This window comes from Ciconia boyciana, chromosome 4 (assembly GCF_034638445.1).
Source record: "Ciconia boyciana chromosome 4, ASM3463844v1, whole genome shotgun sequence".
Classification (NCBI taxonomy): Eukaryota; Metazoa; Chordata; class Aves; order Ciconiiformes; family Ciconiidae; genus Ciconia; species Ciconia boyciana.
In genome coordinates, this window is record NC_132937.1 from 57,143,819 (window position 1) to 57,156,415 (window position 12,597).

The 12,597-nt window shown below is 39.5% G+C and overlaps 1 protein-coding gene across 4 annotated transcripts in view; it reads left to right on the plus strand.

Moving 5' to 3' along the window:
- CEMIP2 (cell migration inducing hyaluronidase 2) overlaps positions 1-11,526 on the plus strand; it is a 50,448-nt gene extending 38,922 nt beyond the window's left edge. For 3 of the 4 annotated variants that reach the window (XM_072859573.1, XM_072859575.1, XM_072859574.1), the window contains 9 exons: positions 1,418-1,595; positions 2,080-2,295; positions 3,011-3,219; positions 3,753-3,938; positions 5,346-5,565; positions 6,169-6,267; positions 7,434-7,582; positions 8,353-8,459; positions 9,215-11,526. In XM_072859573.1, coding sequence (XP_072715674.1) covers positions 1,418-1,595; positions 2,080-2,295; positions 3,011-3,219; positions 3,753-3,938; positions 5,346-5,565; positions 6,169-6,267; positions 7,434-7,582; positions 8,353-8,459; positions 9,215-9,411 — 1,561 coding nt within the window. In that variant the 3' untranslated portion in view covers positions 9,412-11,526. The remainder of the gene's footprint in view (positions 1-1,417; positions 1,596-2,079; positions 2,296-3,010; positions 3,220-3,752; positions 3,939-5,345; positions 5,566-6,168; positions 6,268-7,433; positions 7,583-8,352; positions 8,460-9,214) is intronic. The other variant, XM_072859576.1, reaches the window with a different exon arrangement.
- The last annotated feature ends 1,071 nt before the right edge of the window (positions 11,527-12,597 follow it).

The window sequence follows — 12,597 nt, forward strand, 5'->3', positions numbered from 1 at the left end:
GCTTGTGGCCATTGCTTCCAGTCCTGTCACTGGGGGGGGCACCACTGGAAAGAGCCTGGGTCTGTCTTCTTTGCACCCTTCCTTCAGAGATTCTTATACATTGATGAGATTCCTGCCTGAGCCTTCTCTGCTCCAGACTGAACAGTCTGAGATGTCCCAGTGTTTCCTCCTATGGAGATGCTCCAGTCACTTAATCATCTTTGTAGCCCTTCGTTGGACTCTCTCCAGTAGCTCCATGTCTGTCTTGTACTGGGGACAAGAACTCTAGGCTTCACTAGTGCTGAATAGATGGGAAGGATCACCTCCCTCTATCTGTTGGCAACACTTCTCCCAGTGCAGCCCAGGATACCATTTGCCTCTTTGTGGCAAGGGCACATTGTTGGCTTATGGTCAACTTGGTTTCCACCAGGACCCATAGGTCCTTTTCACTGGCTCATAGGGCTGTTCCTCCCTAGGTGCAGGACTTTGCACTTCCTCATGTTGAACTTCATGAGGTTCCCATTGGCCCATTTCTCCAGCCTTTCAAGTTCTATCTGGATAGCAGCACAACCCTCTGTTGTATCAGCTGATCCTCACAGTTTGGTGCCCTCTGCAAACTTGCTGAGACTATACTCAGCCTCATCATCCAGATCACTAATGAAGACATTGAACAAGATTTGTTCCAGTATTGACCCCTGGAGTGCAAGTAGACTTGGCCTCCAAGTAGACTTCATGCCACCACCCTCTGGGCCCATCCATTCAGCTAGTTTTTTATCCACCTTACTGTCCTCTCATCTAGCCCATACTTCATGAGGATCTTATGGGACACAGAATCAAAAGCCTTACTGAAGTTTAGGTAGATCATGTCCACTGCTCTCCCCTCAGCTACCAGGCCAGTCACTTCATCACAGAAGTTTATCAAGTTGGTCAAGCATGACTGTTCCTTCGTGTATCCATGCTTATTACTGCTTATGACTTTCTTGTCCTTCATGTGCCTTGAAATGGTTTCCAGGATTAGCTGCTCCATCACCTTCCTGGGGATCAAGCTGAGGTGTACCAGCCTGCAGTTCCCTGGGTGTTCCTTCTTGAAGTTAGAAGTGACATTTGCTTTCCTCCAGTCTATGGGCACTTCTCCCAGTTGCCAGATCAATCAAAAAGCAGGTGGTATTATTCTCCTGCTGTATTTCCCATATTGAGAAAGGGACACATTTGCAAATGGATAGTGATAGCTCTTCTAACAGGAAAATTCAAAAGAGTGGGGATTTTTGACTTATTAGGTAAGTGCAGAAACAAGATTTCCTTTACTAAGATCTAACCTGCAAGTCATTCTCTTAATGTTGCTTTCTTGATTCCTCTGAGAGGAAATGTATTTGACACAGATTGAGGCTTATCATGGGTTTTGTTACAAGATGCTATAAATATTTGCTTGCATTAACAGGACATTTCCAATCAGAGGCTTTCAAATTTATGATGGACCTATTCACCTTACCAAGTGCACATTCAAAAACTTCGTGCCAACTCCAGACAGATTTACCAGTGCAGTTGGATTCTTGATGAAAAATCCATGGCAGATGACACCAAAAAACAACATTTCTCTTGTGAAGTTTGGTCCAAATGTGAGTTTATTACAAGTTTTCTTTTATTCTTGAAAATGGCTTTCTTTTCTTCTTGTTGTATGTAAAATAAACATCTCAAGGGCCCTAGGTCATCTTTTCCATACATCTGGACTCCAGAGTTTCTCTCTTGGTTGGAAGTCACCCAAGGTGTATCCTTTGTCTCCCGAGCAAAAAAATAATACCAAGGGAGATGTAGGATATGTTGCAATATTGAACCTTTTCATGGCTAATGGTAAAGCTGAAAGGAGATTTTTGTAAGGTTTGGTATATCCTTAGTAATGAATTTTCAGTTGCAAATATTAACACAAGAAGAGCTGGCCTGAGCCTATTACTAAAAATCAAAATGTCTGTTTTGCGAGATTCCACTGTCCTTGCCATAAGGTTTTTAATCAACTTTGTCAAATTCCTGCATTTCTGCAGGTGTGCAAGTGTTAGTCTGTGCTTCACCTGGGGAAAAAAAAAATATTTTAATTGTTGTTGCCAGGTTTCTTTGAAAGCCTTCTTTGGAAAACCTGGTCCCTGGTTTGAAGAAGGAGATCTGGATGGTGACAAGAACTCAATATTCCATGATCTAGATGGTTCAGTGACTGACTACAAGGATACCTATGTGGGCAGAATGGATAACTACTTGATTCAACACCCCAAATGCATTAATATTACAGAGTGGAGTGGAGTGGTTTGCAGTGGGACCTATGCACAGGCTAGTACTCTTGTAGCTTTCTGTTTGGGGCAAATCTACAATATGAACAACTTGTGGGGACAGGAGGAGTGTAAGAACTACAAAATTACCTGTCTTTGGATTTAAAAATTCTTTGACTTTTAAAAATACTTTTATGCATATTACACTTTTCAGCCGGTTGTGTATATCGTGTTCCGTTCAACACGGAAACTGGGAGTACAGTATTAGATGCTGCAAGGTAAAACCAAATGTGTATGCACGCCAAGAGTTCTATGTTGCAGCCCTATCTGCTAAAACATTTTTGTATTGGAGGTGTTTTCTTCCACTGGAGCTCAGTCTGTCTTTTTTCACAGAGTGTGTTGGGGTTGGTTTATTTGTTTGTTTTTTAAATGGAGATGTTAAATGCCACCTTCTGAATACAAATCTCACATAGGTTTGATTCCCATTCTGGTTGCTGTTCTATATGAGTTTGGCCAAGTACCACAGCTGATTCTATATATAATTTTTTTTTTCCCTCCCTCCCCTTTTTTTGTCTGTAAAATGGGCAAAATCTACAATAGTTTTTCAAATTGGGAAAGGTTTCTTCTTCAGGAGTTATTTGTGTATTGCATAACTCAAAACATCAAATTGCAGCGTTTTGGCTAATAATGTACTGATTACTCTTCACTGTTTCAGTTCCTTTTGCACAGTGTCCAAAACTTTCCTCTTTCTTTTCATCCTCCTTAATATCCTATAGGTTTATGTCCAAACCTGGAATGGACAGAATCTTTCCATGACTATCGTACGAGATGAGTACCCAGCCAACCCTATGGTTCTTCGAGGTATTAATCAGAGAGCTGTCTTTCAACAATACCAGCCAGTAGTGATGCTCCAAAAGGGCTACACAATACATTGGAATGGAAAAGCTCCAAACGTCACTTATCTTTATCTTATTAACTTCAACAAGTATGTTTACTTTCTTTCATGTCATCAATCCATAAGGCAATACTGAAGTAATGTCCTGCAGAATTAGCATGCATGAGAGGTGTGCAACCATCAGTAAGACTGGATCTTGGGTTGGGTTTTTTTCATATTTACAAATACTAAAGAATGAAAAGCAAGACATTAAGCAATAGACCTGCACCTGAAGTTAAACTTTTGTCCAGTGCAGTGTCTTCAAGGAAAATCCTTTGAAGAAGACAATGTGCAAATAGTGAGGTTGAGCAGAATTGGAGTTGAATAGTTTAGCATGCTGGCTTTTATTGTCAGATAAACTTATTAAATGTCTGAAGTATAAAATCAAATATATCCTGAGAGTATCAAAAATTACTATAATATTCAGTGAAACACTTTGTGTAAAGAGGGGAAGAAAGGTCTTCTGGTTCAGGGTTTGGGAGCTTTTTGTGTTCCTGTTATTTGTTTTTTTGAGTGATCTGTTTGCTGTGTATTGTCATCTAAACCGTTCCTATGGTGAATCATACATTTTATTTTGTTTTCAGGAATGACTGGATTCGTGTTGGTCTTTGTTATCAACCAAATACAGATTTTGTTATAGTATTGGAAACCTTTCAAAGGCGGTCATCTGCTCTGTCAAGCAAGGTGGAGCGCTACATGCCTGTATCTTCAATGATGGAGCTTGAAAAGAATCGATCAGACAAGAAGTTTTACTTTGACAACAGTACTGGGTAACTCCTTGTAACTTGACCCTATAGGAAGATGCTTAACCTTAAAATGTCCAGTCTGATAGTGTTAAAAGCAACTGATTGAGACACCTGCATAACAGGAAAGCTGTTGCGAAGGAGCCCAAAGCCTTTTTGAAAGAATACTTTATGTGACTTTGAGTCTCCAAAATACAGTGGTTGTCATTGAAATACTTTTCCAAGAGCACCACAGTTGCCTCAGATATTTCCTGCCCCATGCCTGGGGAAAATGTGGTATCTGGCGTGCTGCAGAGCAGTGTCTTTCAGGAAGTAACTTCTAAGTCTTCAAAGAAAACTTGTGCCTTCTTGTTAAACTGAAAATTCTAGAAATTACCAAGAAGTTTTCTGTTCCAAGAACATTTTAAGAATGTATTTCTGAAAATCCTAATCTGTTTTCAGCCTTCTCAAAAGTATTTAAAAGTCCTAGTCTCTCTTTTAAAAGTACTTCTGACAGAGGCCACCGAGATCCTTCTGAGAGGTGTAAGATACGGTCAGCTTTGAGTAAAATAAGTCCTACATACATCACTTGTGTGTTTTGCAAATGTTGATCTTTAATTTATAATTTGTTCTCGTTATTTATTTTGTTCCCTTATCTGCTACTTTGTCTGTAGTAAATATGCAGATGAATGTAGCTTTTGAAAAGACATTTAATCACAGAATCGTATAGGTTGGAAAAGACCTTTGAGATCATCAAGTCCAACTGTAAACCTAACACTACCAAGTCCACCACTACACCATGTCCCTAAGCACGTCATCTAAATGTCTTTTAAATACCTCCAGGGATGGTGACTCAACCACTTCCCTGGGCAGCCTGTTCCAATGCTGGACAACCCTTTCAGTGAAGTAAAATTTCCTAATATCCAGTCTAAACCTCAAGTTTCTTTTGTCTAAGAGCTACAGTGATACAGTCAAATATATAATAGAAGAATTACCATTCTCTATGTACTATGAACATTAATGACCACTACCCTCTAAATTGCATTTCCAGGCATTTGTAACAGTACAATTACATTGCCCAGTGCTGGTGGGTGAAGCTGAATATCCAGACAGTTACTGTTGGGTATCTGCAAAGATCTGTGATCAAAGAAAACAATTATGCTCTGCAGTTTGTTTTTTGTTTCATGCAAGCCACTGATTTGAGGAGTAGCTGTTCTTTTCAAAGCATATGTCTTGATGATGGCTCCTTTAATTGTTGGGAATTTCAGATATGTCAGTAGAGCCTCCCTAACGCTAGTAAACTGTAAATATTTTGCAAAAGTTTGAACAATGGTGCAGAAGTGAATACTGTAGTTTCTCTGCTTCTGAAAAGCATGAAATATAGCTGTTAAACCTTAACATAAATACCTATCTTTCCCACAATTGATCTAGATTCTTTTTTCCCCTTTTGTGTAGATTACTGTTTTTATTTCTTCAAGCCAAATATAATAGGGATGGTCACAGTTATTGCTCATCTCAGGGATGTGAAAGGATCAAGATTGTGACCAAAGATTCAGCAAAAGGGATCAGTAACTGCATGGCAAAAGCTTACCCAAAGTACTACCAAGGACCAACCGTCATAAAGCGGATGCCAGTAAAAACTACTGTACCATGTACAAAATGCGGCACAACTCAGGTAAAATAAAATAAGCAAAAGCCTTCATGAACTGTATAGTTGGTGTTACTGTCTACTCCCTTTAAGACAGAATTTCAGTCTTTCAGCACAGAATACTGCACCTACCAGTTTGCGATGGTCATGTTGTTAATTTCCTGTACGCTAGAAGGCAGGGACTCCCTTGTAGCACAAAGGTTTCAGTTTTTGTTCTTTGAAAAATACTGTTTCACCTCTCACTGAGTGCTACGGAGAAGGGACGTAGGTAGATCTGATGTCTTGTACTACAGTATTGTCTGTACTCCATGTAGGATAGCTTTGCTGCAGAGATCTATACGCTACTGGCCAGCCATCTCTCTTTTTTGCGTCTTTGCTTATTAGCATGAACTTGAAATTGCATTATCCATTTTAGCTATAGAAGCTGAGAAAAATACTGAAAGTAAGGAATAAAATGGGTTACAGTATACATCATGATATTTATTAGCATTGCTATTACCATAAATAATGCCACTGACAAATGGATGCATTTGCTTTGGAGCATGAGTGGTCTGTTGTAAATTGTCTGTCATGATAAAGTGTTGAAGACACATGGATATGTGTACTTAACATGCTTTGTTTGATATCCAGATGGTATTCACGAGCGATCCACACAAAAACTACCTCCTTGTGCAGATTAATTCATCTGGTAAAAAAGAGTTAAGCAGAGGTCAGAAAGCATTTATTTCTGTAAGTATTCTTTATGGTTTTCTTCTAACTATCTTTCTTTTTAGCAGTTTGTATTGCAGCAGTTGTACAGCTCTACATAATGCTGACCTCACTTTTCTTCACTTGAATGCAAAGTGTTGGTTCATAGTTTAAAAACCAAACAGTCAAAAAGCTGATGTTTTAACCTCAGAAAACGAGGCTCCAAAGCTCTGTTTTGTATTTGAATCCTTTCCTGCTGTAAAGAAAATTGTACCAGTAAGGGAGAGTTCAAAATCTTCAGGTTCATGTTGAAATCTGGATGGATATACATTTATTGATGGCTGCTTTTGAAAAAAAACCCAAAACCAAACCACCTGTTAAATCCATGTTGTTGAAATTGGTTTTTTGTGCTAACAGATTGGTGAGTTAATAGGATGAGTCATTCAAGCCATTAAGCTTTGCTAAACTCCTTCAAAATGGCAATTACTAAAGAATCCACAGATTTCTGTATTTGTTCTGATGTGGTCCTGATAAGCCTTGTGATGGGACACTGTATGAAAAGTAGTTTACTTAGACTTTTCTATTCTGATACTGAAGGAGATTTGCACATGATGCTGAAATGGCACTTGCAGACGTCCTCACACCACAAAGCTTAAAGTCTGTATGTGGCTTACATTCTGCAATGCCAGTGCCATCAGTATGGCTGAAATAGTAAAACTCGTGAGTGAGTTAGGTAGACAAATGGCACGTGAGCAGCATAACCTTAGCAGCTGCAAACTTCTACGGGAATGTGTGTGCCGTATCCAAAGCAGTGAGAACACACTGTGGGAAGAAACTGGGCTGGAACTGGGCTGCTGCAGAGACAGATTAACTGTACTACTGCCAAGAAGTCCAGGTGGTTCAGTATCTGAATTTTAGCAGGAGTAATGACTGAGGCAGGTAGTAAGTCACCTGAAATATTTGATCTCCCTGTAGAAGCCAGGGACTGAAGGCTCCCATGCAATTTCAGAAGTCCCACTGAAAGCCTCTCCTCAAGGGGGAAAATGAAGAGATGCTAGGGAGAAGCAAGCATTTGTAAGGAAATTAGTACACCACTGTGTCTAAACTAGATGAAGATTAACACTGAGTGCGGTAGAATCACTGTTGAATTCATATTAACTTTAAGAAAGAAAGAAAAAGTTCTCTTCTCTTTTTCTTCTCCCATTCAGATCAATGACACTATGTTTTCCTTCAAGGATAATGGTATACTTATTGTTGTAGTTGATGCCTGCATTGGCACAGTGTCGGGAAACAAATTCTTTTCTGGAGTAGACATTAAGCGTGTAGATGGATATTTAAAATCTGGAATTCCACAAAGGTATGTGTAATGACCATTTATTTCCAGTATGTTCTGTAAGCTGTAGCTCTGCTCTCTAATGAAGATTTAATGATGTCTATACAGGAGCACTGAAAGTCAGCAAAACATGTATCTCAGTTGAGGGGAAAGGAGAAACATAGGAGTATTTTAACAGGCAATTTAGCCTTACTTGAGAAAACAAAGCAACTCAAATTTTGAACACTTACAATTTTCTAGTAAGTGACCCCCAAAAGATCTTTTTTTTAACTAAACATAATGTAATAACACTTCTTTGCTTAAAACAATAATAACTTTTTTTGTTTAATAAGGTTACTTAAGGACACTGACAAGAACTATGTGACAAGATATCATACTGCTCCATCCCTATCCTAAGGAGCTCCATCCCCCATCCCTAAGGAGAAGATTGCTTATCATTAAAGAAAGATAAAATGTTCGTGTCAGAAAAATCAGCATTCTAATATTCTAATTTTGGATCAGTATCTAAACTTGATTTTTTGATACAAAGTATTAAACTATATTTAAATAACACTTTCCAATGATTTTGAAGTTAAATTTAAAGGTCAGTTTAAAAAAAAAAAATTCTAGATGGGTGCTTTTCTAGGTACTGCTTTCAGAAAGGGTTGACTATTTCCATGTCATGAAATGACATGGCATGAGTACTCTTAAGCAAATGGACTATGAGGCCAGCTAGCTGTAAAAGCATGTAGCAGAAATATTAAGAAAACTTTGTGTTTATAACAGCTGCTGTCTCTGCACCTTTTCTGCTGCAGGTCTATCATTCTACTGAGCACAAGAGGTGATATAGCAATTCCTAATAATTTATCAGAAGCCTTAATGTCCCTGGGGACAGCCAAACCGCCTTATCTTCAGAGCAACGGTTGGTGGAAATTTTACACATTTCTTTGACACCACCTTGGTCTGTGTGTTTATGTTCGCATGGTGGGTTTCTCACAGGGTGTGTGAAAAGGATGCAGCTGGTGAAGGATGGTTGCCAGTCTGCACTGGTGTGGGCTGCTGCGTTTCAGCCCTTGTTGAGAGGGAGGGTAGGCAGCCCTTCAGCAGATGGCGTAGAAAACCCTTCCTGTTGCCCCGAAGGGCGTTGTGTGAAGCTTGTAGCAAGCAGAGAAGTGACTAGCAGTGCTTTGTGCCTGTGGATTACAGAAAAAGAGCCCCAGGCTTTTTTCCCAAAGCCTGTATTTTGTGTCTCGCCCAGCAAACCTATTTTTAAACGCTATCCTGTGCCAGGCTAGTATTTCCTGTTCTAACAAAATCTGAAGGCAGAGTTGAGAAGCTGTTGGTATTTTGGGGGGTGATCACTTTATAGGCCACATGGGGTAGCTCTCATCCGTTCAGAGTCCTGACGCAAGTCCTGTCTGAGAAAGCAGGTTTTATAACTGTCCTGATAGCTGTTTTCAAACTAAGATTTCAAAGTATTTAATACTGAATATTGACAAAGGAAATTGCAAATCAGTATTTCCTTGCAAGGTGCATGTGAAGCTGAAGAGTGGATTAATGTCCTGAATAATCTGGGGGGGAATTTCAGAGGAGTGTGCTGTTCCCTTCCCAACCAGTTCTGTGTTGTGCTTGGACGGGCTTGGTTGGTTTGGTAACACTGAGCTGTTTTTGTCACAGGAAGCCTGGCCTTTTTGGGCTTCAGAGGAAACTTTAAGCCATCCTGGATTAAGCTGGTTACCGGTCCTGCTGGGCATGGGCTCGTTCAGATAGAAAAGTATATCCCTTTACAACTGGAAGAGTATGGCTGTGCCAGAGCAATCAAAAGCCGACGGAAAGACCTCGAGCTTCTGAAGAAGGCTACACGATCTCAGTAAAGACTAAGATGTACATAAAAGCTGGGGAAAAAAAATGTGAACTAACTTATTTTTTAATTTATGGCATTTTAAACTATATTGTTATCCAAGTAAATCATGTTTTTGTCTGACAGATATTTGCCAGCATTGACCGCTTGAATGCCAATCTGTGCACCTTCTAGTTGTACAAAATATTAAAGAATTTATTAGTATTTGTATAAACAGGTTTCAGAGAGTTTTCAGATGTTTGTATTTACTGTAAACAAGTTCCTTCTGTTTAATACTCCTTTTGTATGTAAGAGGGTGTTCATAAAAGCCTTAAAGTTTTGATAACAGGTGTTGGAGTGCATCTTGGATTACTTGAAAGTTTAACATTAAAGTCTCCATAAACAGCTTGAATTGGTCATTATAACTTACACATTTTCCCTCAGCTGTTTAGGTGTTTTCCTGAGGGTTTATTTAGCAGTCAGCTCAGTTACATTCTCAGTCTGCTTTCCAAGGTGTTGAAAACCAATTTCCCTTATGCATGCAGCTGACTCAAGGGCTTTTAACTACAGTAAAATTTTTGCTTTACTGTATGAAAGCTGGAGAGGGGGGATTCAAAGATCCAGCCCGGGGCTGGGTGAGGATTGTGTGCCGTGCAACAGAGTTTAACAAGGCTATGTGTACCAGTATGGCATACAGAGCAGAAAATTACTACCGTTCTTTGGGGTCACTCTTTACTATTCACCCCTAAATATACAGGTGTCTGTAAGAGTTACTTCAGTAAACAGTCTGGATGTTAAGGCTGCAGTCTTGAGTACAGCTTGACTTCAGCTTTTTCTTTTAGAGCTTTTAGCCAGAAGGGCAAACCTGAGATACTGTTATTCTCGATTTGTTATGAAACCAAGCTTCTGCTCTTGCCGTGATTTTTTTTTTTTTAAGGCTATCCCAGCTCTAAATTTTTAAGTGAATGGAAAGTGCTCTCAGTTCATTCAGGCATGATAAATCTTTTGCCTTAACTTCTATTCTTTCAATATACTCATGTTGCTAATTCCTATTGTTTTTATATTAGGTCTGTTTTGATTTCTTTTGGTTTTGTTGCAATTATTTGACCCTTTCTGCAGATAGTGTGAAAATAATTTAGAAGAACTGAGGCACAGCTGCCCTTTTTCAGGATCCTAGTCTTTGAAATGTAAATTTCAGAGACTGTGAAGATGCATTTCATAATAGGGAACAATAGGTGCCATAGAGCTAAAATGTAACCATAGTTCTAATAAAACTGACATAGTTCCTTCTTCTTGTATATGTTCTCATTCATTCTAGCTGATATAATGTATCTACCATTCAGAGATGCTTTGTGCTTTGAATTCAAAATGGAGTGGCTGTTGGAAATTAACTATAATGCCTGTCTTCTCCAAAGAAGTTGAAAAATTGGGGATTTTATTTTTGTGCTTTAAAGGAGAGGAGGCACAGTAGCAGACCTATTATTCTGTTCAATTAAAATATGCTACCTCAGTGCTACAATTAAACTGTCTGGTCTAGTGTAGTTTCCTAAGTGAGAGGAGCGGGGAAAGGAGCACAACACAAGAGATGAAGTTAACAAATAGATGACTGATGTTATTTTTATTGTGAAACCAAGCCAAATCGATGATTGTGTATTTTGCAGTTGTTTTGATGCACAGTTCTCTTATAATGCTAAAAAAAAAAAGGCATTTTGTTAGGAGGAGATGTGGTAAATATTTAAGACTAGCTATAAAGTTTGGTGTTACTAATGCAGGGCAATGTGATTTAAATGCTCTGAGTGCAGTAGTGATAGATTTTGGGGATTACAATGGTTTTAAGACTTCACTGTTCTGTGGGTCATGCTCAGCAGAGAAATACCTATGAGGTAGTGACCTTCAGGCTTGTGAAGTTGGCCATTATTTATGAGATTCTGCTGTTCTAAGCCATCTTGTAAAAATTGTACTTGGAAGTGTCAAGGGTATTCTGATGTAGGGCTTACTGATGGACAATTGGACCTGAAGTTGAAGTGTTGTCTTTTGTGTAAATTTAAACACTTGATAAATAGCATAAATAAATTTTTACATCTGACAAGGCAATAAATTCTTGGGTATCTTCTGTACTTGTATCAAGTAATTTTGTAATGTGTGTTGTGTGAATACTATAAACTATCTTATTTCAAACACCAACAGACCTGTGAAGTTTATGGAGCATATCCTGCCCTTCATTCAGAGACAAGCTGGGAATACTAGGAAAGAAGACAGTAATGGTGACTGAAGATAGGGGCCTGTCTCCAAACTCTGTCATCTTAAAGTCTGTCTGAGCTGCTGCATGTAGAGTCATTTCAGCTTGGTGGGGGCCAGTGCAGTATTGTTACCTACTCAGGGGCATCTTACCCATGTCTATAGCTACATGGTGGGGGAGTAAAGAAGATGGAGCCAGGCTATTCTCGATGGTGCCCAGTGGCACAGGACAAGAGGCAGTAGGCACACATTGAAATGCAGGCAATGCCACATAAACAGAAGAAACTGAGCCGGTGGTCAAGCACTGGAACTGATTGCCAGAGAGGCTGTGGAGTCTTCGTCTGTGGAGGAGCAGCTGTAGCTGGCCCTGCTTTGAGACATGAGGTGTCCTTGGCTATCTCCAGAGGTGGCTGCCAGCCTGGGTGCTGCTGTGGTTGTGTGCAGTTAAAATTACCAATGTACCTGGCCTCTCTTTCCCAAGCACGCCAGCCACTGCAGCCTGCAAGGGCTGAGCCACACAATTTTCACCTCATGCCTGAAACTCAGTGAGATCTTAAAAGTGAGGTATCTCTGTCCCAAACCCAGTCTAAAAGGCATCGTAACTGACTCTTCATGGTCAGGTTTTGTATACGAATAGATTGATTTCCATTCCTTACTCAAATGGTGTCCTTCTGCAGTAAAGAAATCAAAACTCACCCGGCTAGGGAAAGGAAGGCTAGTTTAAAGTTCTAATGCAATGCTTTAGAACTTTTTAAGGCACATTTTGGCTCATGTTCTTGCTCCACATGTTGTTTTTGCATTTTATTTTGTAATTGTTGTGTTTTAAAAACAACAATGAAGAAACAACAACAGAATAAATAAACTACTTGGAGCAGGGATCAGATTAAGTGTACTATCAATAAGGCACTCTCTCTGGCCAAAGGCACCACTGAAAATCCACTATATGATGGGCTGGAGACCCATCCCTAGAGCCAGGATGATG